Source organism: Selaginella moellendorffii, unplaced genomic scaffold (genome assembly GCF_000143415.4).
Source record: "Selaginella moellendorffii unplaced genomic scaffold, v1.0 SELMOscaffold_7, whole genome shotgun sequence".
Taxonomy (NCBI): domain Eukaryota; kingdom Viridiplantae; phylum Streptophyta; class Lycopodiopsida; order Selaginellales; family Selaginellaceae; genus Selaginella; species Selaginella moellendorffii.
The window spans coordinates 3011431-3035999 of NW_003314268.1; the positions used below are offsets into that span (position 1 = coordinate 3011431).

The following is a 24569-nucleotide window of genomic DNA, read 5'->3' on the forward strand; positions in this document are numbered from 1 at the left end:
CTCGAACCCGGACAGGCTGGAGGGCGCGATAAATACTAAGGAGAAAAAAAACAGGAGCGACGAGAAACAGAGCCTTAGCTTGCCATGGTTTTGCGTTGCCCGACGCAGGCATTTGCTGCTCTGGGGTGACACCAAACCCTTTCATTCAATGCTGGCCCGTTGAAATCGCATTGGTCTTTGATGCGTTTCACCCACCGCTTTCTTTGAGTCTGCGCCTTCATTCCTCCTCCAAGGTCATCTTCGTCGAGATTATTCTTCCACTGGAAAAAAATCTCCGCTTGCTCTTCCGCCAAGAACTCTGGAAAGGTCACCAAGGAGAATCGTCATGGTAAGTGGTGTCACTGACGATTCGAGAGTAGCGATTGAGCTCTGTCCGTGTGTAGATCGCGTTCGCAATGTAGCTCGGTTTTGAGGGAGCGATCACCGATGGGCTCGATGTTCTTCTTCGCTGCTCTGGCCACCTTCTTCGCGATCGCTGTCACTGGAGCTTCTTCCTCGCCGGACTTGCAATGGCTGCTGGAGCTCAAGGCCGGGTTCCAAGCCGACCCTTTGAACGCCACCGGCGACTGGATTCCTCCGGATCGTCACCGAAATGGCAGCACCAGCAGCAGCGACCCCTGTTCGTGGTCCGGGATTTCCTGCAGTGATCACGCTCGAGTCACCGCCATCAATCTCACCTCCACGTCTCTCACCGGCTCGATCTCCTCGTCGGCAATCGCCCACCTCGACAAGCTGGAGCTTCTCGATCTCTCCAATAACTCCTTTTCGGGGCCGATGCCTTCGCAATTACCCGCCAGCCTTCGCAGCCTGCGCCTCAACGAGAACAGCCTCACAGGACCACTCCCAGCTTCCATCGCCAACGCCACGCTACTGACCGAGCTCCTCGTCTACTCCAATTTGCTCTCGGGTTCCATTCCCAGCGAGATCGGCCGCCTCTCCAAGCTCCGAGTCCTCCGCGCAGGCGACAATCTCTTCTCCGGCCCAATCCCGGACTCCATCGCAGGCCTCCACTCTCTCCAGATCCTGGGCCTCGCCAACTGTGAGCTCTCCGGCGGCATACCGCGCGGCATCGGCCAGCTCGCCGCCCTCGAGTCGCTGATGCTCCACTACAACAACCTCTCCGGCGGTATACCGCCCGAGGTCACGCAGTGCCGCCAGCTCACCGTCCTCGGGCTGTCCGAAAACCGCCTCACCGGCCCCATACCGCGCGGCATCTCGGACCTCGCGGCTCTTCAAACGCTCTCCATATTTAATAACTCGCTGTCCGGTAGCGTCCCCGAGGAGGTCGGGCAGTGCCGTCAGCTCCTCTACCTCAATCTCCAGGGCAACGATCTCACCGGCCAGCTGCCCGACTCCCTGGCCAAGCTCGCGGCGCTGGAGACGCTGGATCTATCCGAGAATTCCATCTCGGGGCCCATCCCAGACTGGATTGGAAGCTTGGCTAGCCTGGAGAACTTGGCGCTGTCGATGAATCAACTATCAGGAGAAATCCCGTCCTCGATCGGTGGCCTGGCGAGGCTGGAGCAGCTCTTCCTGGGATCCAACCGGCTCAGCGGCGAGATTCCTGGAGAGATCGGGGAATGCAGGAGCTTGCAGCGGCTGGATCTCTCGAGCAATCGGCTCACAGGGACGATCCCGGCGTCGATCGGGAGATTATCGATGCTCACGGACCTGGTGCTCCAATCGAATTCACTGACGGGATCGATACCGGAGGAGATCGGATCATGCAAGAACCTGGCAGTGCTGGCGCTGTATGAGAACCAGCTCAACGGATCCATCCCAGCCTCGATCGGCTCGCTCGAGCAGCTCGATGAGCTCTACCTCTACCGCAACAAGCTCAGTGGCAATATTCCAGCCTCGATCGGTAGCTGCTCCAAGCTGACGTTGCTGGATCTCTCCGAGAATCTCCTCGACGGCGCCATCCCTAGCTCGATCGGCGGCCTTGGCGCGCTCACGTTTCTCCATCTGCGAAGGAATCGACTGTCTGGATCGATCCCGGCGCCTATGGCGAGATGCGCCAAGATGCGCAAGCTCGATCTTGCGGAGAACAGCCTCTCCGGGGCGATTCCCCAAGACCTAACGAGCGCCATGGCCGATCTGGAGATGCTGCTGCTCTACCAGAACAATCTCACTGGAGCCGTGCCGGAATCCATCGCCAGCTGCTGCCACAACCTCACGACGATCAATCTCTCCGATAATCTCCTCGGCGGAAAAATCCCTCCACTTCTTGGATCGTCGGGCGCGCTCCAGGTTCTTGATCTAACGGACAATGGCATTGGCGGGAATATCCCTCCTAGCCTGGGAATATCCTCAACGCTGTGGAGGCTTCGTTTGGGCGGGAACAAGATCGAGGGTTTGATTCCGGCAGAGCTAGGGAACATCACGGCTCTCTCTTTCGTGGATCTCAGCTTCAATCGCTTGGCCGGGGCCATTCCATCGATTCTTGCGAGCTGCAAGAATCTCACGCACATCAAGCTGAATGGAAATCGGCTCCAAGGTAGGATTCCAGAGGAGATCGGCGGCCTCAAGCAGCTAGGGGAGCTCGATCTGTCCCAGAACGAGCTCATCGGCGAAATCCCTGGCTCGATCATCAGCGGCTGCCCCAAAATCTCGACGCTCAAGCTCGCGGAGAACAGGCTGAGCGGGAGGATTCCGGCGGCGCTAGGGATTCTCCAGTCGCTCCAGTTCTTGGAGCTCCAAGGGAACGATCTGGAGGGGCAGATTCCAGCGTCCATTGGAAACTGTGGATTGCTGCTCGAGGTAAACCTCTCCCACAACAGTCTCCAGGGCGGGATCCCGCGAGAGCTGGGAAAGCTCCAGAACTTGCAAACGTCCCTGGATCTTAGCTTCAATCGCCTCAACGGCAGCATCCCTCCGGAGCTCGGCATGCTCTCCAAGCTGGAGGTCTTGAATCTGTCCAGCAACGCGATCTCTGGAATGATCCCGGAGTCCCTGGCAAACAACATGATCAGCCTGTTGTCCCTCAACCTCTCGTCCAACAATCTCTCGGGGCCTGTTCCAAGCGGCCCGGTCTTCGATCGAATGACGCAGAGTTCCTTCTCCAACAACAGGGATCTTTGCAGCGAGAGTTTGTCATCCTCGTCCACTTCCAGCAAGAGCAAAGTCATTCTCCTCCCAGCATGCAAAGGTTCGTCCAGCGATCCGGGCTCTACGACTTCCAGCGGAAGCAGGCCACCTCATCGAAAAAAACACCGGATTGTTCTAATCGCGTCGCTGGTGTGCTCGCTCGTCGCTCTCGTCACTCTGGGATCCGCCATCTATATTCTCGTCTTCTACAAGCGAGACCGTGGCAGGATTCGTCTCGCTGCTTCCACAAAGTTCTACAAGGATCACAGGTTGTTCCCGATGCTCAGCAGGCAGCTCACTTTCAGCGATCTGATGCAAGCCACGGACTCGCTCAGCGATCTCAACATCATTGGAAGTGGTGGATTCGGAACAGTGTATAAGGCGATTCTACCATCGGGCGAAGTTCTGGCCGTGAAGAAAGTTGACGTCGCCGGAGATGGAGATCCGACGCAGGACAAGAGCTTTCTCCGCGAGGTCTCGACTCTGGGCAAGATCCGGCACAGGCACCTCGTCCGCCTCGTCGGCTTCTGTTCGCACAAAGGCGTCAACTTGCTCGTCTACGACTACATGCCCAACGGAAGCTTGTTTGATCGGTTACACGGGTCGGCCTGTACCGAGAAGAACAATGCGGGTGTTTTAGATTGGGAGTCGAGACACCGGATTGCTGTTGGTATTGCCGAAGGGATCGCTTACTTGCATCACGACTGTGCTCCGCGGATCGTTCATCGTGATATCAAGTCCAACAACGTCTTGCTGGACTCCCGGGATGAGCCGCACCTAGGCGACTTTGGCCTGGCCAAGATCATTGACAGCAGCAGCAGCTCTCACACACTGTCCGTTTTCGCGGGATCCTATGGTTACATCGCTCCAGGTACGTACTTCCGTAATGTTTCTTCATTGTGTCGAAGTGCTATTATGCCTGTTGCGTGTTCTTCCGTTTTTTCTCCTTGCTGTTTAGATTTGCAAGTTCTCTATCTATCCAGCGGTGTTCTCATGGCTTTCTGTTTCCTTGCAGAGTACGCGTACACAATGCGTGCGTCGGAGAAGACGGACATCTACAGCTTTGGAGTGGTTCTCATGGAGCTGGTGACTGGCAAGCTTCCTGTGGATCCAACTTTTCCAGACGGCGTGGACATTGTAAGCTGGGTGCGGCTGAGGATCAGCCAGAAGGCGAGCGTGGACGATCTCATCGACCCGCTGCTCCAAAAGGTGTCCCGGACGGAGAGGCTGGAGATGCTGCTGGTGCTCAAGGCGGCACTCATGTGTACGAGCTCGTCGCTCGGGGACAGGCCGAGCATGCGCGAGGTTGTGGACAAGCTCAAGCAAGTGAAGCAGGAGAACTGGATAGTGTCGATCGACTGTGCCGACTTGATGGAAATCCTGGAGCCGTCGGATAGCAGCAGCGGCAGCGTCAGCGCGACAGGGGCAGGACACCAGTGATGAGAGCCTTCGACATAAAAGGAATGGTGGTGATCATGAAATGGCAGACTTTCCAGGTACGCGTGGTTTCTGGAAGTTTAACATTCTTTCTTTCTCTTTACTAATGATTGTGTGCTCTTGCAGGATGAGCGATGATCAGCTTTGCGAAACAATGGCTTGGCCAGATCTGGAAACTTTGGTGCCGTGATGTGTTACTCCGGAAGTTATGAAGCTCGTCCAGGCCGCGAGATCTGGCACGAAAGGCATCGAGTCCAGCAGCTCCTGGGCTTGCTCCATCCATCCGGCTCGTCCCAGGAGATCGACCATGCAGCCGTAGTGATCCGCGCCCCTTGCGACGGAAAAATCCGTGCTTGCCGCGCGGAAGAGCTCGTACCCGATCTGGAAGGCTCCTGCATGGCTGCAGCTCGAAAGGAGGCACAGCAGCGTCACTCCGTCCCATCTCACACCATCGAGGCACATGAGTTGGGCGAGACGGACGGCCTGGATGGTATGCCCGAGCTGGGCATACGCCGCCATCATCGAGTTCCAGCACTGGGCGTCTCTCTCGGGCAAATCCTCGAAGATCAACGCCGCCTCTTCCAAGCTGCCGGACCGAGAGTACATCGTGATCAGCGCGGTGCCCACCCGGCGGTCGCGGTGGAAGCCCATGGCGCGGATCTCCGAGTGGATCATCCTCCCCCGCGAGAGATCCGCGCAGGCGTCGGCGATGGCGACGAGCGCGACTCGATCGATCGCGGCGCCCTCCAGATCCATCCTCGCGAAGAGCACCAGCGCCTCCGAGCGCGCGGCGTAGGCGGAGATGAGCGAGGTCCAGGAGATAGCGTCCCGGTCGGGCATGGCGTCGAATATTCGCCGGGCATCTTCCAGGTGACCGTTGAGCGAATATGCCGCGAGCATCGCGTTGCGGGCGGCCGTGTCCGGGGGTGTTATGTGGGTGAAGATGTATTCGGCGGAGCTGAGATCTCCGCGCTGGGCAAAAGCGGTGAGGAGTGTGGTGGATGAGTGTGTGGATTTTTGGGGCATTTGCTGGTATGCTGTTTGTGCGCCGCGGAGATCACCCCTATTGATGTGTGAAAGGACAAGATTGGTCCATGAGGTGGTATCTTTCGCGGGCATTCGCTGGAATAGGGCGATGGATTCTTGGAGATTGCCCCGTGCGGCATAGCCGGCGAGCATTGAGTTCCAGGCAGTGAGATCATCGCTCTTGGGCATTGAATCGAAAAGAGTTTTAGCACGATTGAGGTCTCCCCTCTCTGTGTATGACGTGATGAGGACGTTCCAGGATGTGGAATTCCTCTGTGGCATTCGATCAAAGAGGCTCTTGGCTTGAGAATGATCCCGACTTTGGGCATATGCAGTGATTATGGTGTTCCAGGAGACAATGTTCTTTCTTTCCATTTGATCAAACACCTTTCTCGCGAGTTCGATCTGCCCGCTTTGGGCTAGACCTGTTATGATAGAATTCCATGACACCAAATCTTTATTGGGCATTTTGTTGAGAAGATCGAGAGCTCTATCAAATTGCCCATTTTGGGTATATGCTGAGGCGAGGGCGTTCCATGACTCTGGGCTGGGGTCTGGGATGCGATCAAAGAGATTTTTCGCGAGGTCGATCTTTGCTGCGTTGGAATAGGCCGTAATCATCGCTGTCCACGACACGGAATCTTTCTGGGGCATCAGATCGAAGAGAGACTCCGCGCGGTGGAATTGCCCGTTCCTGGCGTAGCACGCGATCAGGATGTTGTTGGTGAAGAGATTGGGCTCGCGAATTCGCTCGTAGACGGCCTCGGCGTCCTCGACGCTGCCGCATTTCCCATACATCTCGATGAGGAGATTGCTGAGAAATCTGCTGTGGGCGTGCGGGGAGGCGAGGATCTGGCAGTGGATCTCTCTTCCTCGAGCCAAGCTTTTGGAATTCCCCGCGGATCTGACAGTAGCTGCGAGGAGAGCTCGTTCTTCGTCGAGAAGGGATCGTTCTCCCATTCTTCCCGCCGCGATCGGACGGTGAAGAGCGGCATTTTGGTTTGAATTCCAACGGTCCAGATTGCCTTATCCCCTGCCAAGAACCCTAATGGCTATGGCGACGACGGCATGGAATCCCAGGTGCGTCGTCTACGAGGGATTGAGCGTGAGATCCTCGTTCTTCCAGAGCCCAGCAGCCATTCCAGCGCCAGCGCCACAGAATGTGGAGCGATCCCGGCGGAACGCGACGATTAGGGCGGCTTCCTCGTCGGGAGGAGCGACGCTGCCCCTCTTCTCCTTCGATGGCGAGTGCACGGGCTCGGTGTTCCTGGATCTCAAGGTCGCCAGCGCTCACACGGCCCGGGGATTGGTCCACAGGGGCGTGATCACGGAGCTCCAGAATCGCCGGCGCGGCACAGCGTCGACCAAGACGAGGGCGGAGGTTCGCGGAGGAGGGAGGAAGCCCTACAAGCAGAAGGGGACGGGAAGAGCGCGCCGAGGATCGCAGCGAACGCCACTGCGGCCTGGCGGAGGGATCGTGTTTGGGCCCAAGCCCAAGGACTGGGGGATCAAGATCAACAAGAAGGAGAAGAGGCTCGCGATCAGCACGGCTCTCCAGAGCGCGGCGGTGGATTCCATCGCGGTGGAGGACTTCGAGGAGAAATTCACGGAGCCCAAGACGAAGTTCTTCCTGGCGGCGATGGAGAGATGGGGCGTGGACGTGAGCAAGCACTCGCTCATCTTCGCGACCAATGTGAACGATTTCCTGGAGAAATCGAGCAGGAACATCAAGACGGTGAAGATGCTGACGCCGCGGAGCCTGAACCTCTACGATGTTCTTCGCGCGGACAAGATCCTCTTCACGAGCTCGGGGATCGACTACTTGAATCAAAGCTATGGTGTGAAATCGCAGCTGGAGGAAGAAGAAGAAGAAAGCGATGAAAGTGAGGAGGAGGAGGAGGATGGTGAAGAAGAAATCGAGGAAGATCAAGGCGACGACGAAGAAGATCAAAGTTCTTGAAACAGGGGATTTCACAAGAGCCCTAAAACAGAGGATATTTTGAGAAGAACCCTAAAAACCAGAGGATATTTTGTTCATTTTGCTTGTTCGAATCCCCGGGGCAAAAACCCTAAGCGAGGGCAGCGATCCGCGAGCGCCATGTAAGGATTCCTCCTCTAGGCATTCCTGGATCCATCGCCGGGCACGGGGCGCAGGGCTTTCGCGCAGGAAATCCATGGGCGCCTCTTGGAGCTCTGCGGACCCGGGAGGGAATTCCCGGCCTGGAGGCGCCGGTAATGCAGCGGCCATTCCCTCGATCGGCAGCAGCGGCGACTCTTCGAAGCGCCAGAGGCGCATCGCGGGGGAGCACCAGTGGCAGTTGATTCCAGGGCTTCCGGACGAGGTCGCGATGCACGCCCTGGCGCGGGTGCCGCGCTCGTGGCATCCGGCGATGAAGCTCGTGTGTAGCTCGTGGCGGCAGGTCATGAGCTCGAGCGAGATCTTCCGGCTGAGGCGCGAGCTGGGCGTGGTGGAGGAGTGGCTCTACGTGCTCATGAAGGACAAGGAGGAGGAATTGGTGTGGTTTGCGCTTGATCCACTCACGGCCCAGTGGCGGAGATTGCCGCCCATGCCCGACGTGGATCATCACCAGCACCATCGCCAGCAGCAGCAGGAAAGAGATCTCGCCGGATGGAGCTTGTGGGAGCTCGGCTCTTCCATCTCGGGGATGGTGAGGTCGCTGTTTGGGAAGAAGGACTCCTCCGAGAGGATCCCATTCTTCGGCTGCTCGGCGGCGGAGCTCCACGGCTGCCTGTTCGTCCTGGGGGGATTCTCCAAGGCCTCGGCGACGTCCTCGGTGTGGAAGTATGATCCGCGGACAGACTCGTGGAGCAAGGCCGCCGCCATGGGGACCGCGCGAGCTTACTGCAAGACGGGGCTGGTGGATGGCAACTTGTACGCTGTGGGTGGCGTGAACCGGGGCCGGAATGGCCTCACTCCACTCCAGTCGGCGGAGGTTTACGATCCGGAGGCCGACGCCTGGAGCGCGATCCCCAGCATGCCGTTCGTGGGCGCCCAAGTTCTTCCCACGGCGTTCGTGACGGACATACTCAAGCCCATCGCCACCGGGATGGCGGCGTTCCGGGGGAAGCTGTGGGTGCCGCAGTCGCTCTACTCGTGGCCCTTCTTCGTGGACGTTGGCGGCGAGGTGTTTGATCCGGTGTCCGGGAGGTGGGAGGAGATGCCGCGCGGGATGGGCGAGGGGTGGCCGGCTCGCCAGGCCGGGATGAAGCTGAGCGTGGTGGTGAACGGGAGCTTGTTCTCGCTGGATCCGATGAGCACCGCCGAGGGCAGCAAGATCAAGGTGTATGACTTCGAGCAGGATTGCTGGAGGGTGGTGGTGCGGAAGGTGCCCATGGTCTTGGATCTCTCCACCGAGTCGGAGTCGCCATACTTGCTCGGGTGCCTGAGGAGCGGCCTTCATGTGGTGACCAAGGACGCCGGGAACAACGTGACCATTCTGCGGGCGGAGATCGACGGCGGGCGTGGCGCGGGGGATTCCGAGGCGGAATCGTGGACGGTGATCGCGAGCAAGAGCTTTGGCCGCGTCGAGCTGGTTGCGTGTCAAGTCTTGGAGATATAAAATGTGGTGTATTTAATGTAAATTTACGTATAAACGCGGATGTAGATTAATTTAATCGCCAGGTAACGACAATTAGCAGTGCACGCAATCGCCGTGCGACACGTGAGCGGTCCCCGTCGGCGAAACTTTTTCAAAGGCGCGGTGCCACGCGGCTGGAGCTTGACCGGCGATGCGTGGAATATCTTTACGCGTCGGCAAGCGTAGCGGAATATGCTGGCGACGGGCACGGTTACTTGGCTATGGCGTCCTTTGGCTATGGCGGCTAGGTTTTTAATTCTTTTGTTTGCCAGTGGCATGATCATCAGAGTTGAGGGAAGGAAAGCGCTTGATAGAATTGCTAGAGATTATGGAGACATTGGTGCTGCCGTCGCAAGATCAGCTATCACAGCACCAGTATTGGCAGAAGCGCAGTGTTATGGATCTCTTCTCCCCGCGCTCCACTCCTCCCAGGTATCACAAGGCAGATCTCTCGTCGCCAGCGTCTAGATCCATCCAGCGAACGAGTTCCGTGACCGATTTTTCCCCCCTTTCTCCCGTTGCACTCTCTCGGACGGCGGATGCGCGGCCGTCCACTGCCAGCGGCCGATTGTCCCAGAACCAGAATCAACCTCCAAAGGGGAGATCTTCCCCTTCCAAGAACGCGAAAGGGAATACCAAGGTTTCTGGCAAAGGAGGCAACGGCAGCAATAAAACCAAGGGCAGCAAGGTCGGGGAGAATGGAATCGCCCCGAAGCCCAAATCAAAGATGGGTTTTGTCAAGAAGGACAAGGGTGGCACCAGGAAGGAGGAGTCGCCACCCAAAATCACGATTTTGCAGCGCCCGCAGTCCAAGGAAGCCGCAATGCGCGATCTGGCCAAGATCACCGGGCTCCCACTGTCGGAGGTGTATGCAAAGAACGGGCTTTCGGCTCCCGAGAACGCCGCTGTGAAGGGTTCGAGCAAGAGGGCGGATGATCCGGTGGTGAAAGCGGGTGCTGGAGTTGTCGCGAAGAACAGGCAGCGTGACGGTGCTGCTAGGACTGCCAAGTCCGTCAAAGTCGTCAAGGTGGTGGCCCAAATCGTCGCCGCCGCCGCTCTAGAGACGAAGAAGGAAGAACAACGAGGTGGTGTTTTAGTGAAGGAGGAGGAGACTACCAAGGTGGCTACTACTACTACTACTACTACTACTGTAGATTCATCAACGAGAACAACGAAAGTTTTAGAAGAACCAGTCGGAGCTGCTAACAACAACAACAACAACAACAACGTCGTAAGCGATGGGTGTGGTGGCCCGTTTGCCCGGAACTTTGGCGAGGCCTTTTATCCTCCGCCATTGTTCGACGAGAAGTGGGCCGGGCCGGCCTTCACAAACTCGCCTCCGCCCAGCTCTCTCCCGATTCCAAACTTCTCGCTGAGGAAGCCGGAGATGCTGGCGGTGCAGGCCGAGTTTGCCAGGATCATGGACACGGAGGCGGCCACTCGAGGACTGCGCAGGATCCTCAACTTGGATTTCTGAGGGTAACTTAAGAACAGGAAGAACAAAGGTGGAGGAGGTGGTGGCGGACAGGAAAATGGTTACTTTGGAGGAGGATGGTTTGACTGGTGTGTACAATCGGGGTCTCGGGTTGTAGGAGAACTACTAGACAAGTAGTGTGCAGGAGTTTCAACAGGTATAGGATTGGATCTATCACTTGGATCACAGTCGGGAGGAAGAGGGAGAAACGCCCATCGTTTTTGGTGTGGGCAAAACTGCGGGGAAGTTTTCGTCGGAGGAGCAGCCAGCTTTAGATCGGGACTGGGCTGCCCGCGCTTGGCGATCTCCGACGACATGTCCCCCAGCTCTCTTCCTTGGGTTCTTCTTTTCTTCACATTTTCTTCTAGTGTCACACTGGTTGCCGCGGAGACAAGGGACTTCTGGTGCGCAGAAGTAAATAATCCGGGCAACGTTTTGTATATAATCCGATAGGCGGTGGTGGCGGCGGCATCGAGAAAGGCTTGGCTCGGTGTATGTATACTATATGAAAGAATGGTGGTAAAAGGGGGGGATTGATGGACGTGGTGGTGGAACTTGCATCATTTTATTATAACTAATAGAGGCACACAAGGAAAAAAAACGAAAAAAAAAAAAAGAGGAAAAGAAACATAAAAACAAATGAGAGCGAGAGCAAGAGAGAAGGATTAATAAGCTTTTTGGTAATTTGACTGAATTAATATAAGAAATGCATGTAGATTAGAAAAACGTGATGGAGTCTATGATTTTGTGGGATTCTGTGTCCTTATTTTGTGGAGTTGGACATCCACTTGTTTGCTTGCGTATGTTTCGTGATGTTCCACCCAAATCGCATATGTTTTCATTGCGATTTTCATATATTCTGTTCCTGTATCATCTTTTTCCTATAGTGCTTGAATCAATCAGCTGGGGCCTCAGACTTTCAGACTGTTCCTGCCAACCATGCAAACGAGAAAAAAGCTTGCAACCTCAAAAGGTTTTCAAGCGAGAGAGAGGGACATGCTACCATCGTTTGTGACCAAAACAAGAGACCAAAGCGAACTTTATAAAGAGATGCGGTGAGCGTGGATCGAACACGCGACCTTCAGATCTTCAGTCTGACGCTCTCCCAACTGAGCTATCCCCGCTTCGGTGGAATCTCTCCCTCCAGCGAAATTACTATAGGAGCTTTCAAACAAGGGCATATTCGCAGATTTAGGGCTCTTGCGCATTACCATCGCGAGCGGCATGAGCAGCTTCGCGGCGGCAGCGGCAAGGCGGCGCGCCTCTCCCTCCTCCACATCTGGTACTGGAATTTTTATCCCGGCTCCATTCTTAGAGCATCGCATTGCATACCAGGATCGTGGAGTAGTAGAATTTTCGCGTTCTCCACGAAAGCCCCGGAGAACAATGCGGATTCTCACGATGATTTCAAGCCTGTTGCGAAGACTGCTGCTGGATCTGTCCACGAGATGATCGAGAAGGTTCTTTCTTGCATCTCTGTGTGTTTTTCCTTCCATTAACGAGGAGAATTTCCATCCAGGATATTCAAGGCAACCCCGTGATGGTGTATATGAAAGGCAATCCGGACGCTCCACAGTGTGGCTTTAGTGCCATGGTGGTGAGAATCCTCAAGCACTACGGTATGGAAAATTATTCCCAGTCGATCGATCTCTTGGTTTTGATTCTTTTCTCGTTTTTCATCCACGCAGAGGTTCCTTTCAGCTCTAGAAACGTGCTTGAGGATGCCGAGCTCAGGGAAGGCGTAAAATCTTTCAGGTAAAACCAAGCTATCCATCCTGAGCTTGACAGAATTGTTCTGTTTTTTTTTCTCGTTTTTCTCAGCAAGTGGCCGACGATTCCTCAAGTTTATATCAAAGGCGAGTTTGTCGGTGGCTGTGACATTGTCACAAACATGCATCGGGTAAGAAGCAAACAAGAGGCAACAAAAGAATTGACATAAAATTCTCTTTTTGGTCCACAGTCTGGTGAACTGAAGGACAAATTAAAGGCTCTGAATCCAGATCTACCATAGCAGTCAAGAGCAAATCTCACAAACACTTGAGCTTTTTCTCCGCGTTCATTTTGTTTTCCTTCCTCAGCATTCTTTGCTCTTCTCCAAGTGACAGAGTTGCCTCAGCCTGGTCGGAACATACCATATCCTCAGCTTGTCATTCCTGCTGAAAACTCCCTCGATATCCCAGTTGAGGTTCCTCGCCATCTCCACCAGCGGATAGTAGCAAGCCTGCCTCCACGCTCCAACATTCTCTCCTCGATCCTTAAACACCTTCCTCAGATGGTTGGACTGCTCCAGGTCCAGGCAGTGCAGCGCGTAGCAGTGGACGTAGTGTCTCATCTTCGGCTTGTTGATGTAGCTCGCTCCCCGGTGCTTGGCGTGCCGGAACACTTGGTTCGTCACCTACAAAGACCGACTTTCCAGCGTAAGGAACTCCATTGCTTTCTATCAAGAACAAAATGACCAACTTTACCTTCGTAGGACACTTCTCTCCTCGCTCCTTGCACTGTTGCTGGACTTCGTCGAGGTACCTCCCGCACTGCTCGTAGAGATCAAACAGGTAGTCGAGGCCGTTCTTCTTCCCCCTGGCAAGCTCTCCGGGCTCCGTCACTATGAAGGGGTGCTCTCTCGGCCTGTCCTCCTCGCCGTCCTCCCCATCGTCCTTGGACCTTTTGCGCTTTTGTTTCTTCTTCCTCTTCCTCTCGGTATCACTTCCTCCTCCGGCGTCGCCAGCCGGAACGATGCTCGTTCCAGCGACCAGCTGCTGTGGGTGCTCCTGCTGCTGCTGCTGCTGCTGCTGCTGCTGTGCTAGAAGCAAAGGATCTCTCACCACAAGGGCTCCTCCAATTCCATCTGGTATTAGTATGCTGGCTGCAGTGTTACTGTTGCTAACGTTGTCTCTTCTTCCAGGCACTGGAACACGATCGAGAATATAAACTTGTGTAGACCAGGAAGATACAGAGACAATGGAGGATAGAGAAAGAGGTGCGTACCTTCTTTGGAAGTCGTAGCGTGATCTTCGAGCCTTCGCCTCTTATCCACAGTTCTGGGAGGCTGCTGCTGAGCTTTGGACGACGACTTTTGCCGCTCCAGATCGTCCTCGAGGTGCTTCCGCTCCGCCCGAATGGCCGACTTGATCCCATACTTCTCTCCCACCAGGAGCTCGACGTGGTAACCCTCGAGCATTGTTTTGATCACGTCCTCCAACTCCTGATCCGTCATGTTCACCAGCGTCTGGACCGTGAATCCCATCTCGGCCATCTTTGCCAGAGTCGTGATGCGCACGCCATAGTCCTTGAAGAGCTCGTCCAGCGTCTTGGCGTCTCGGCGGCGGGGAGGCGGAGGAGGAGGCGGCGGCGGCGCTAGAGGCAGCGGGGCTCCCCCAGGTCCGGCGGAGGTGAAGCCAAACTCGAAAGCCCGAGGAGGAAGATGGCGGTGGTGGTGGTGATCGAGAGCTCCTCCTCTTCCAGCGGCGGCGGCAGCGGCGGCGGCGGCGGCATTTGGATTTGGAGCTACATTCCCAGCGGCGGGAACTGGGTGATGAGCGACAGTGGCGCCGCCCTGTAGGCGAGGCTCCCAGGCCCGAAAGAGAGCTCCCGGGAACCCTTCGGGATCCATGATCCACCGTGAGCGCTCTCTCCTTCTATCCCTCTCTCTCTTTTCTTGCTTCTTGTGAATGGATAGATGAACCAAGATCTAGAATGGAGCTAGAGATTGGCTAAACACCACCTGGGAAGCGACAGTGTCCTACATTTCGCGGTGGCGGCCATGTCCATCGCATCGCCTCGTTGCTCAGTTCTACTTAGGGCTGTCACTCTCAACTTCGTTAGCGCTGCGGGCTTAAGGATAAAAGTTGCACTTACTAAAAATGTATTATTATTTTCAATATTTATTGTATATTCTTTTTAAAATTTAGTAAGACCTCTAAAAAATTTGATTAAAAATAACTTAATAAATCTAATATAAAATTATAAAATCATATTTAAGAGAGGTACTAATCACAATATTTAATTAAAAAGTGATATTGGGCTTTCACCACATTATAAACAAAATTGTAACTCATTGTTTTTAAATTGATGTTTTATAATAAAAAAAATTATAATATTTTTATGTGCATATATAGTATGTAAAGAAATTCATATATAAAGCTATATTTTTAATCAGATAAATTGTAGATTTTTTAAATTCTAAAATGCAAAACGAAAAACTCAATCATTTAAATAAATATAATCCACGAGAGCAAAGATTATATTATTCAGTGAATTTTTTGTTATTGTAAGTATATCATCTGAATAAAATATGAAGTTGCATTTCTTTACTTAATCAAATTTTATACTGGCTTTAAATAAAATTATTTTCATAAACATTAACTATGTTTTGTGCTTTTATGTAAACGTTGAGTTGGTTGCCCAGACCGCCTTGCGTTTCCTATTGTTATACACCACCACATTCCTATCTGCCTGAACGACAAGGCTGCACGCCACCACACACCTCTTGCACACCATAGTCTTTGTATCCCACAAAGCCTTCACAACATTCATCACCTTCCCATATATTACAAGGTTACAGTCAAGCTGCATCCTCAAGTAGCACGCCCTGGCCGCCAGGAATGTGCCACTCGCCCACACGGCTCTCTTAACATTATCCTTGATATCATACAGCACCAAGTTGCAATCCCCCTGCATGGTAAGCCGAAAGATTTTGTTGGGCGAGAAGAGCGAGAAACCAGCTCGGAGGGTGCTCGTTTTCCTCTTGGCGCTTCCACTTACAAGACCGCCTCTGAAAGGATGGCAGTCAGCAACGGGTGAGGATGAAAGATGGTAACCGCCGGGGATTTCCGGAGTAGAGTTGTCAGAGCTGCTGGATAGCCTATCGTCCACCGCGTCCTCCAGGGCATACTCGATGCCAAAGTTGCCTTCCACGCCTGTGTAGTAGCTATACCCCCAGTGCTCGATGTTTGCAACATTCTCATGCCTTTGAAAACCTGGACGATATCAGAGCCAACATGGGTTGGGCCAAGCAGCGGGGTGGTGCTGCAAGAATCGTCGCCAGAGTGGGCCGGATCGAAATACCACAGCCGGAGGTAGACTTTCTTGCCATTGTCGATCTCTTCAAGATCGTCGAATGCGTCTCCGGGCCGTACAACCGTCTCGTGGTAGAGCGTGTCGACGAGCTCGTAGAGGGCTGTGAGAATTCTCCCGCAACTCACCCTGCTGATCGTCCTGGGGGTGCCTCTGTCCACTGCGTCGAAGGGCTTCGCAGCTGGAAGAAGAAACCCAAACATCGCTACAAGAACTAAATGCAAAGCTACGCCTGGAGAATCCATCGATAGAATGTTGCCTGGTTTTGCTTGGATGGAGATGATCGAATGCCAGAGAGGCCTTGGTTAGCACGGACGTTCTTCGGGCTCGCCGCGCGCCACACTTGGGCGTTTGAAGAGGTTTCGCGACGGCGCGAGGTTCGAACCCGCGACCGGCCTTCCAGTCAACCTAGTAATCCAACGGTCAAGATTTGTTGAAAGATGGACTCGTGACAGGAGGAGCAGGGCTGCCGGCGCTCGGCGGCGGCGGCGCGCCAAAGCTCGGTAAGTTTTCTTCTAGCTCGGCTCGACATGGCGGCGGTCCTGGGGCGGCGATTAAGCTCCGCCAGACTTGTGGCCGGTCGATCGAGCTTGAGGCGATCGTTCGTGGGCGCTAGCGAGGTCGCCTACAACTGGGAGGATTTCCCCGAGGATGGAGTGCTGGACGAGAATGTGGGCTGCAAGAGCTGGCCCGGGATGCAGTGGGTCTTTCTGGGATGCCCCGGCGTCGGCAAAGGAACCTACGCGAGCCGGCTCGCGCTGGGTTTGCGCGTTCCTCACATCGCAATGGGCGATCTCGTGAGGCAGGAGTTGAAACGAGACTCTCCTTTGTCTAAAGAGGTACGATTGAGTTTAGTTTCACCCAATGTTCTAGCCTCGATCACTTGAATTCTAGTCGCTCCTAGTTCTCCAAGGCTTGTTGCGATTTTTGGCTCGTGTTCTTCCAAGTTCTTGATCATATATCGGTTCTAGTTTGTGTTTTCCAAGTTCTAGAGCACTTTTGCATGTGTCTTCCCAAGTTCTTGATGATATCTCGGTTCTAGTTTGTGTTTTCCAAGTTCTAGAACACTTTTGCATGGTTTCTTATTATGGCATCGTTTTGATCCAGCTCAAGGATTTAGTGAGCCGAGGGAAGCTGCTTCCGGACGAACTCGTTCTCGGCCTTTTGACCAAGAGGCTGGAAGAAGCGTCCGCAAATCAGGACGTTGGATTCATCTTGGATGGATTTCCTCGCACTGCCAGTCAAGCCGTGAGTTTTCTCCTCAGACCCTTCGCCAACTATGTAGCTCAAGTAGTCAAGCGTACGTAAAACTCGAGTGTTTGTCATTGCAGAAAACGCTGGACTCGATCGCGAGCATAACTCTGGTCGTCAACCTGCGACTGCGGGAGGACGTCCTGGTTGCAAAGTGCCTGGGGCGGAGGATTTGCAGCCAGTGTCACGGCAACTTCAATGTCGCCAACGTGGACGTCCCAGAAACCGAGACTCTCCCCCGGATCTTCATGCCGGCCATCTTGCCACCCCCGCGGTGCCTGAAGAAGATGACCATGAGAAGCGACGACACGGAAGAAGTGATCAGGGAAAGGGTCCGGATCTACTCCCAGGAGGTCTGTGCTCTAAGAACTCCATAGGATTGTGATTGATTCATCGTCTTGCTTGCAGTCGAGACCCGTGGAGGACTACTATAGAGCACAGGGGAAGCTGCTTGACTTTGAGATCCTTGGCGGGATCCCGGAGACTTGGCCTCGCCTTTTGAGCGCGCTCAATCTCCAGGGCAAGATCGCCAACACGTCCCTTGTCTCCGCCGAGAAACAAAAGATCGCCGCGTAGCCTTGTCCATTATTTATTGTGTTGGTCGTGTGCGAGAGAGAAGTGTGGATATAGATTGTATAGTTTTGCAATAATATATGGCAAAGTTTTGGAAGATTATAACGTCTTGGGGGTGTAGCTCAGATGGTAGAGCGCTCGCTTTGCATGCGAGAGGTACCGGGATCGATACCCGGCGTCTCCATTTATTTTACAAACATTTTTTCTTTGTAAATCAGAATTTAAAAATCAACTATAATAATGCCCTATAGTACGAGTCTTAAAACCAAAAAGCCAAATCCTAAAACTGAAAAATACACATGGTATAAAATATTATATGAAAGTAATGCACTGGTAAAACTATGTAGTAACATACATACTTTCACCATTGAATGACAGCAGCTAAATCTTGAGCGTGACGCACATCCCAGCTCTGTAAGAATGCCGCGCACAGCAAGATGCGAATTGCCCGCTTTGGGTATTGCCATTGCTACGATGGAGCTCCAGGCACACACTTGGTCCGGACACCGCATCATCCCTTGGAAGCCTCTGTTCATGAATGTGGGATTGATTCTAGTGATTCCCTCCCCGTATGTTTTACACACTCCATGAATGAAACACTCCCTCCATGAATACGACCAAAGACTGTCAATCCACCGCCAATCTTTCGCAATAAACAGCGTGAATGCTCAAAGTTGTGGGGTTCGCAATTGATTTGGAAAACAAGCATGCAATCACCCTCGCTTCCTCTGGACCATAGCACCCGAGGCGTCGTGGTGATTGCGGCCAAATTGGCGCTTCCAAGAGCAAGAGGCACAGGTGCAAGACAGGTTGCGGCTGAGATCCAAATGCCGCTGCACGACTTGATGATATCGATACCGCTGCTGCTGCAGCTGCGCCAAGGCCATCCTGTAGGTGTTGTTCATCTCGAGGAGCGACGCCATGCCCTTGGCGGCCGCGAGGGGATGGCTGCTGTTGCTGCTGCTCCAGTCGAATCCCTTACGTGGGTCATCCCTGGTTCGAAGCCCAAGCGCCTTATTGAAGTAGTACATCTCTCCCGCCTGCATTGACAAGAGTGAGTGACTGATATTTTGGAGAAAAATCTTCTAGAGCGGCAGTAACCTTGAGATCCAAGCATTGCTCCCAGCCTTCCGGCAGCGGCTGCGCTGAGAGGTGGAGGCTCACGTCCCGCATCGGCCAGCTGTTAAGGTTGCGCGCGCCATGAACGTCGAGCTGGAGATCACGGTCGGGAATGTTGACAGCAGCAGCATTGCGGTGGTCGTCGATCTTGCGCTTCCTGCTGCCGTTGATTACCTCGGCGCCAGCGCTGCTACTGCTCTCCTCGGTCGTGGCGGCGGCGGCGGGTGTTCTTACAAAGGAGGGCATCGGCTGGAAGCAGAAGGACGAAGGCGGCGCGAGTGACAGGCCCGCGTCTGTGAACTCGTGCTGGTTGAGGTGTAGAAGCTCCATGGATGGATTCGACGTCTCCAGCCGCCTGGAAAGAGAAAGATATAGAAAGAAAAACCGAGGAAGACGAATTGGAAGAGACAGCAATGCTTGCAAAACCTCTCTTTCTTTTGCGTTTCCTCTCGGAGCAACGCTTCGCGCTTTCCACATCCTTTTCTCTCCTCCTCTTTTCGTTCCGACACACGGGAATTCCTGCGCAGGAGTGGTTCCATGGAAAAGAAAGCGCCCGCCGCTCGCGGAGACGAGAGAATATCTAGAGGGGTAAGACTGCATGCCATCTTATCTTATAAACTCTCTCGGCAGGCGTCAACTTCATGAAGGGAGGCCCATTCTTGCATGGCGACGCGGTTGATTTTTCCCGTCACTTGAATTTCTAGTGCGCGGGTCCTCTCTCTCTCTATGAGGCAATCGCATTGCATTCGCGCGGCGAGCGCTCTCTCTCTCTCTCTCTTCTCTCTCTCTCGCCGCATTCTCTCGATTTCCAGCCTCATTTAAGCGAATGCAAATCTATGGTACGTATATATCGCGAGAGAGACGCACAGTTCTTGTTCTGGCGATCAACTAGAGTGGTCCTTCTCTCTTTATTTCTTTTTCTTTTCTTTTTTCGAGATTTCGCTATCAAGTCTTTACTCCTTGTGCTGTCTTGATGCGAGCCAATGGAACAGACTTGTCTTTCTGGTTGATGCTGATGCTGATCTTCCTTCTTCCTCCGAGTCTGGCAAGGATGGGCTGCTCAGGATCTCTCACGTCACTCGCGCTAGCTTGGACTTCATTTTTGTGTTTTTTGCTGCTCCGGGATTCGCGGGATGGATGGCGGTCCTGCGCAGCAAGAGTTAATGAGATTAGATCGCTACCAGGAGTTTTATAAAGATCTCTGGCCTTTTCCTGGCTCCGGACGGACGAGGACGAGGACGAGGACAACAAAGCATACAAGACACAAGGAGCAGTGGCAAAATCGCTTTGCTTTGCTTTGCTTTGCTTTTCTCTGAGCAAAGTGTACAAGAAACAAGAGAGATTTTAGTCCGCGCTAGCCGCGAGAAAAGAAGCCTACTCGAGAGAACTTTGGAAACTCACTGGGCTGGCTTCACTTGGGATTCTTGAGCACGATGATGACCGAGTCGCCGCGGAGGAACATCTTGCTGATGAACCGGTCCTTGTTCACGGGCTTGGCCTTCTTCTTCCCCTTGCCCGTCTTGGGCACCTCCGTCCACATCTCGCGGACGTTCTCCAGCACCATGTTGCAGTGGCGATCGAATGCCTTGACGCGCCCCAGCAGCTTCCTGTTGTTCCTACAGTTGATCAGCACCTGGGAAAGAAACGAAGACAAGCTTAGCGCCGAGAGAGAGAGAGAGAGAGAGAGAGAATTTCACCATAGTGATTCTAACCTGGGTATTTTGCTTGACGCTCGAAGTGAGAACCGAGAGAGGCCCGATGTTAAACTCCTCCTCCTTCTTTGTGTCCTCCTCCATCGCTCGCGCGCCACTGGAACACAGGCAAACACACAAAGCTGAGCTGCGCACAAGCAAGCGCTCGCTTACCTCATTCTTCCTTTCCCGCTCCCACGCGCCCTAACCCTAACGCTAACGCGAGTAGGATTCGAACCCCAGACCAGTACTCGAGAATGTGTGCTAGGATTCGAACCCTAGACCACTTAGTAAGATTCCGAAAATATGTTGGTAGCGCGAAAACTTTAGTACAAACAAACAGCCTCTCAAAACTTGAGCTCCTCTTCGTCTCCGGCGAGGCTGAATCCGTTGGCCGCGACAAAGTCCTCGAGCGACTTGGCCATGGACGCGCTGAATCCAAACAGCTCTTGCAGCCTTTGCTGCTTCTCCGCCGGAGGAGACGTCTTTACGTAGATGCAGTAGAGATCTTTCAGCTCGTCCTCCACTGCCCACGACAGCTTCTCTGATCTTACAAGCTTGTCGCACAGCAGAAGATTTGTAAGCTGAGACACCTGAAACAAGAACAAAACGTTGTCACGAATCTCACCAAGGAAACAGAAAAGAAGGGCTTTCGAGAGAACTTACCACTCCTGTCTCGTTCTTCTGCCTCAACAAGGCCACGGCTTGAATCAGCGAGCTCTTCAACCGTTGCTTGGTGAGATCGTCCACCATGCTCCGGCACTTCGCGGGATCGAGCTCCAGCTCCGCGGGCACGGAAGTATAGAACTTGTCCTCGTCGAACTCTCCCTTTCCGGACGAAAGCTCCCTGTCCACCAGGCTCCTATACATCTTCTCTCGTTGCTCCTTGGATATCATGCTGTCGATCTTCACGCCCGCATCCCGCATTTCCTTGATTTCCTCCACTTTGAGCTCGCCGCTCCTCACAGCAGCATCGATGGCTCCCGACATCTTTGTCGTTGCAATGTTGTGCACGACTTTTTGGAACGAATCGGATGGGAGGCCGAGCTGCTTTTGGACTTCAACGAGCTGTTCCATCTTCTGCGGCAAGAGCTTGCCATCTGCAAGGATCACCTCGGCCTGCTGCTTGAAAGCCTGCTCTGCCAGCCCCTTGTGAACGGTGCCGATTTCCATCGGTGTGAGGCCAAGGATGATTCCCAGTTCACCAAGCCTTTCGAATTCGCTGCTGTCTCGTTGTACCACGATCGAGGACCCAAACGGCATGTGAGTCGTTTCTCCGGTGAGGCAGTATATCAGGTAGAGCCGATATAGATCCGTTCGATCCCTGGCTGGAAGGTCGTCACGCAGAGTTATCTCTTTCTGTGGCTCTTTTCCACTTGTCTCCCTGGTCTGGTCCGGTTTCGTCTTTCTGAGAGACTGTAGCATTTCCAGGCCATCGTCAATGTAATCGACTTCCTCCACTTTTTTCTCTTCCACGAACTCAGCCTTGACGACGTTGGGATCCTGTTTTATATCGTCCACCAGCTCAGTGACCACAAGGTTGTTGAAGAGGATCATTTTCTTCAGCTCTCTTGCCGACTCGGTCCGGTTGTCTGCTGTTCTTGACCTCTTCACATACGTCATGAACATAGTACGAACCTGCATTCAGCCAATTCAGTAACAATCTAGAAATTAAAGATTCTGCGTGACAGTACCGCTTTGCTTGCGATATCCATAGCCGCTTTTTGGCTTAAACGAAGGCCTTTAATGGCTGCCCGAACAGTGGCTGTCGTCTCTGGATCGTAGCCATCAACTCCCGAAGCAATGGCAGTATTGACGACCTGAGAGAGGAATTTTTAGTAAGAAAAGTACACGAAGGGAAGTATGAATACCTTTGCAAAAATACGGCCACAGATGTCTGCATGGGCAGTCTCAACAGTTTCCTGAGGAATGCACAGAAGAACACGCAGTCGCAGCAACGCTGAAATATCCTCGTCACTCAAACTACCGTCAGCCACGCATTGCTCAAGTTTTTGCCTGTATATTTCTGGAAATGAAACGAGAATTAAGTCAACAAGATGACTCCGATAGAAATTTACAAACCTTCGTGCACTTTGCTTGCCTTCGCAGGATCAAATTGAAGACTATTACAGAGATTCTGTAAGAAAGTTGCCTTGCTGGTTGCGGCATCAAGATCGCCGTCTGTAACTGCTAGTGATAGCCGTCGGCGATAGACTTTCGTTGTGATATCCAGCATGATATCGTCGGCCTCGCGATTTCCAATGCCAAATGTGTTTTTCAGCTGAGCCAGCAAGGGCAGCTACAATAAAAATAAAACGTTATTGCTTAAGATGGGATCGTCTGTAACCGAGCGAGTCATACCTTCTCTTTGAGCAATTGACCATTTGATACTACAGCTTCACTCAAATATGTTCGATACAGCAGTTTAAGGTCATCCATTGCCCGATCGCTGTCATAGACACCTCCTGATCCATGAAAAGTGTAAGAAACAAAGAATAGTGTAGGCACTCAAACCTATGACCGATGCTGGGCCCACGCCTGGTACCAAGCTTGAAGAATCGGCATCCTTAGCAAGGGCGGACAGTAAATCATTGTATGCTAGCATGCTTTCTAGCTCCATCACCAATTTTTTCGTATCCCTGGAAACAGGTTATAAGTAACTTAGTCTGAATTTAGTCTGAACAGAGAATCATTAAAACTTACTTGATTCTGGTTCGAGCTTTCAAGACCTCCAAAGCTCGAGAAATGTATCCTTCAAGAAGCTTTTGAGTGTGCGACTTGAAAAGGGAACTCGTAATCTACTACAAACAGATCAGAACTATATTTCTTAGTGTACGCAAGTGTTACCTCGTCAGAGAGCTGGACTTTGAGCTGGATTCGCCGCAGTTCTTTCAGTTGGTCAATATTAACATCTATAGCAAGCGAAGTAATTAGAACAAAAATATACAAGTTCTATATGAAGAATACTTGCCTGTCCCAATTGAGCTTAGCTTTGTCGCAAATAGCCTCTGAGCATTGTCTCGAACTGCTATCTCAACCTTTGTACACAACATGAGTCAGAGCAGTGTACACACAAAATCCAAAACGAACCTGAGAATCGGTAACTTTGAAAACCCGCTTCCAAGGTAGCAAAAACTTCGAGGCCTCGCCAAAAACAAGATTCGAAACGTATACAAGCTTTTGGAATGCCTGAAAATTAGACAGCGTCAGCATCGCAGGAAATATTCAAGCAGAAGAAATCTTACCCGAAGTTCTTCAACAGCAGTGTCTCTATCACCAGTTTCAAGTCGTTGCCTGACAATTCGCCTGCATATCTAGAGGCAAGAAAAGCTGAGACAACCGGCAACCGGAGACCCAAGCGATTTTACCTCAATGTGAACAGCAGCAGCATCCGGATCGTCTAATCCCAAAGCCTCCTTGAACTTCCGAATCGTCGCGGCCTCATCGCCTTTGAGATCCTCGTTGCCAGGAGGAATAACAGAGCTCACAAAACTATCGTACAGATTGCGAAGCTCGGTATTAAACTTCTCATTCGTTTTGTTGATCCCAAACCTGAGCGAGCAAAGAAGAATCGAAGTCATCAAGATGAAAGAGCGAAACGAAAAAAGCATACTTTTTGAGAATCCCCTCGATTTCTTCCCCTCGCAGAGACCTTGGATCGGGATGATTGACGAGTAGATTGTGCACCTGCGCTGCCGCTACATCGGGAGCCATGGAATTCACGACAAACGCTGTAGCTCCTCCAACAGCGCCCAGGGCGATTGCCCCGGCCAATGCAGCGTTGGGAGTGCCTTTGGCTTGGCTTCCCACTGCATAGCCAGCCATGAGAGCTCCAGCAACAATCGCCGTGCACGTCACATACCTCGTCGGGGCAGGCATGCCTTCGAGCAGCTTCTTGGGCCCCGACAGCCGCTTCTCACTCCCGAAAACATTCGATTTCTCCGCGGCCGATGCCGAGGAGGAGGAGGAGGAGGAGGAGGAAGCAACAGACCCGGAGATTCTAGCTCGCAATATCCTCCTGCGAGAAGAAATGTGAGCCCTGTGCAGCTGCCGCGACGCGAAGAATCCACTATCGACGCTGCCGGGCGCTAATCTGGCGTGCCGGCGGCATCCGGCCGAGAGACACGGCGTCGGGAGCATTGCTCTTGCCCTGATAAACCCTAATTCATCGAGAGTGAATATTCCAAGGGATTTAGGCCGCTTGTAATGAGGATATTCTTGAAAATTTAGGGCTCTTTG

The 24569-nt window shown here is 53.1% G+C and overlaps 8 protein-coding genes and 2 non-coding genes across 11 annotated transcripts; 4 read left to right on the forward strand and 6 right to left on the reverse strand.

Annotated features, from left to right (window-relative positions):
* The first annotated feature begins 66 nt into the window (after positions 1 to 66).
* LOC9652543 (probable leucine-rich repeat receptor-like protein kinase At5g63930) lies at positions 67 to 4762 on the forward strand. Of its 2 annotated transcripts, XM_024671337.1 has the most exons (4): positions 67 to 328; positions 384 to 3958; positions 4103 to 4583; positions 4651 to 4762. In XM_024671337.1, exons 2-3 carry the CDS (start codon positions 427 to 429, stop codon positions 4525 to 4527), a joined length of 3957 nt encoding a protein of 1318 aa, XP_024527105.1. In that variant the 5' UTR covers positions 67 to 328; positions 384 to 426; the 3' UTR covers positions 4528 to 4583; positions 4651 to 4762. The 2 variants fall into 2 exon arrangements, with proteins under 2 accessions (XP_024527105.1, XP_024527104.1); XM_024671336.1 differs by having other exon boundaries at positions 384 to 4583.
* On the reverse strand, positions 4663 to 6510 carry LOC112345215 (pentatricopeptide repeat-containing protein At4g02750-like). Its single transcript, XM_024671547.1, has 2 exons — positions 5938 to 6510; positions 4663 to 5823 (listed from the first exon to the last, which is right to left on the reverse strand). The coding sequence occupies exons 1-2, from the start codon at positions 6508 to 6510 to the stop codon at positions 4663 to 4665; spliced, it is 1734 nt and encodes a 577-aa protein (XP_024527315.1).
* A 72-nt stretch (positions 6511 to 6582) lies between these two features.
* On the forward strand, positions 6583 to 7585 carry LOC9652544 (50S ribosomal protein L4, chloroplastic). The gene has a single exon (XM_002966315.2). It carries the CDS (start codon positions 6599 to 6601, stop codon positions 7508 to 7510), a length of 912 nt encoding a protein of 303 aa, XP_002966361.2. The 5' UTR covers positions 6583 to 6598; the 3' UTR covers positions 7511 to 7585.
* Positions 7586 to 7595: 10 nt separating this feature from the next.
* LOC9652545 (F-box/kelch-repeat protein At1g22040) lies at positions 7596 to 9186 on the forward strand. The gene has a single exon (XM_002966316.2). It carries the CDS (start codon positions 7725 to 7727, stop codon positions 9129 to 9131), a length of 1407 nt encoding a protein of 468 aa, XP_002966362.1. The 5' UTR covers positions 7596 to 7724; the 3' UTR covers positions 9132 to 9186.
* A 2488-nt stretch (positions 9187 to 11674) lies between these two features.
* On the reverse strand, positions 11675 to 11747 carry TRNAF-GAA. Its single transcript has one exon. It is a non-coding gene; the product is annotated as a tRNA-Phe (tRNA).
* A 793-nt stretch (positions 11748 to 12540) lies between these two features.
* LOC9652573 (floricaula/leafy-like protein FL1) lies at positions 12541 to 14472 on the reverse strand. Its single transcript, XM_002966668.2, has 3 exons — positions 13609 to 14472; positions 13089 to 13528; positions 12541 to 13018 (listed from the first exon to the last, which is right to left on the reverse strand). Exons 1-3 carry the CDS (start codon positions 14231 to 14233, stop codon positions 12698 to 12700), a joined length of 1386 nt encoding a protein of 461 aa, XP_002966714.2. The 5' UTR covers positions 14234 to 14472; the 3' UTR covers positions 12541 to 12697.
* A 3159-nt stretch (positions 14473 to 17631) lies between these two features.
* Positions 17632 to 17704, forward strand: TRNAA-UGC. The gene has a single exon. It is a non-coding gene; the product is annotated as a tRNA-Ala (tRNA).
* Positions 17705 to 18183: 479 nt separating this feature from the next.
* Positions 18184 to 18724, reverse strand: LOC9652574. Its single transcript, XM_024671415.1, has 2 exons — positions 18622 to 18724; positions 18184 to 18560 (listed from the first exon to the last, which is right to left on the reverse strand). Exons 1-2 carry the CDS (start codon positions 18691 to 18693, stop codon positions 18234 to 18236), a joined length of 399 nt encoding a protein of 132 aa, XP_024527183.1. The 5' UTR covers positions 18694 to 18724; the 3' UTR covers positions 18184 to 18233.
* A 1187-nt stretch (positions 18725 to 19911) lies between these two features.
* Positions 19912 to 20558, reverse strand: LOC112345105 (small nuclear ribonucleoprotein Sm D2-like). The gene is made up of 3 exons (XM_024671174.1): positions 20505 to 20558; positions 20352 to 20448; positions 19912 to 20272 (listed from the first exon to the last, which is right to left on the reverse strand). The coding sequence occupies exons 1-3, from the start codon at positions 20507 to 20509 to the stop codon at positions 20051 to 20053; spliced, it is 324 nt and encodes a 107-aa protein (XP_024526942.1). The 5' UTR covers positions 20510 to 20558; the 3' UTR covers positions 19912 to 20050.
* A 59-nt stretch (positions 20559 to 20617) lies between these two features.
* On the reverse strand, positions 20618 to 24487 carry LOC9634072 (protein TIC110, chloroplastic). The gene is made up of 14 exons (XM_024671173.1): positions 23944 to 24487; positions 23699 to 23882; positions 23576 to 23644; positions 23421 to 23519; positions 23302 to 23368; positions 23178 to 23242; positions 23034 to 23128; positions 22845 to 22969; positions 22692 to 22795; positions 22413 to 22629; positions 22202 to 22356; positions 22025 to 22150; positions 20997 to 21968; positions 20618 to 20923 (listed from the first exon to the last, which is right to left on the reverse strand). The coding sequence occupies exons 1-14, from the start codon at positions 24468 to 24470 to the stop codon at positions 20678 to 20680; spliced, it is 3051 nt and encodes a 1016-aa protein (XP_024526941.1). The 5' UTR covers positions 24471 to 24487; the 3' UTR covers positions 20618 to 20677.
* Positions 24488 to 24569: the final 82 nt, after the last annotated feature.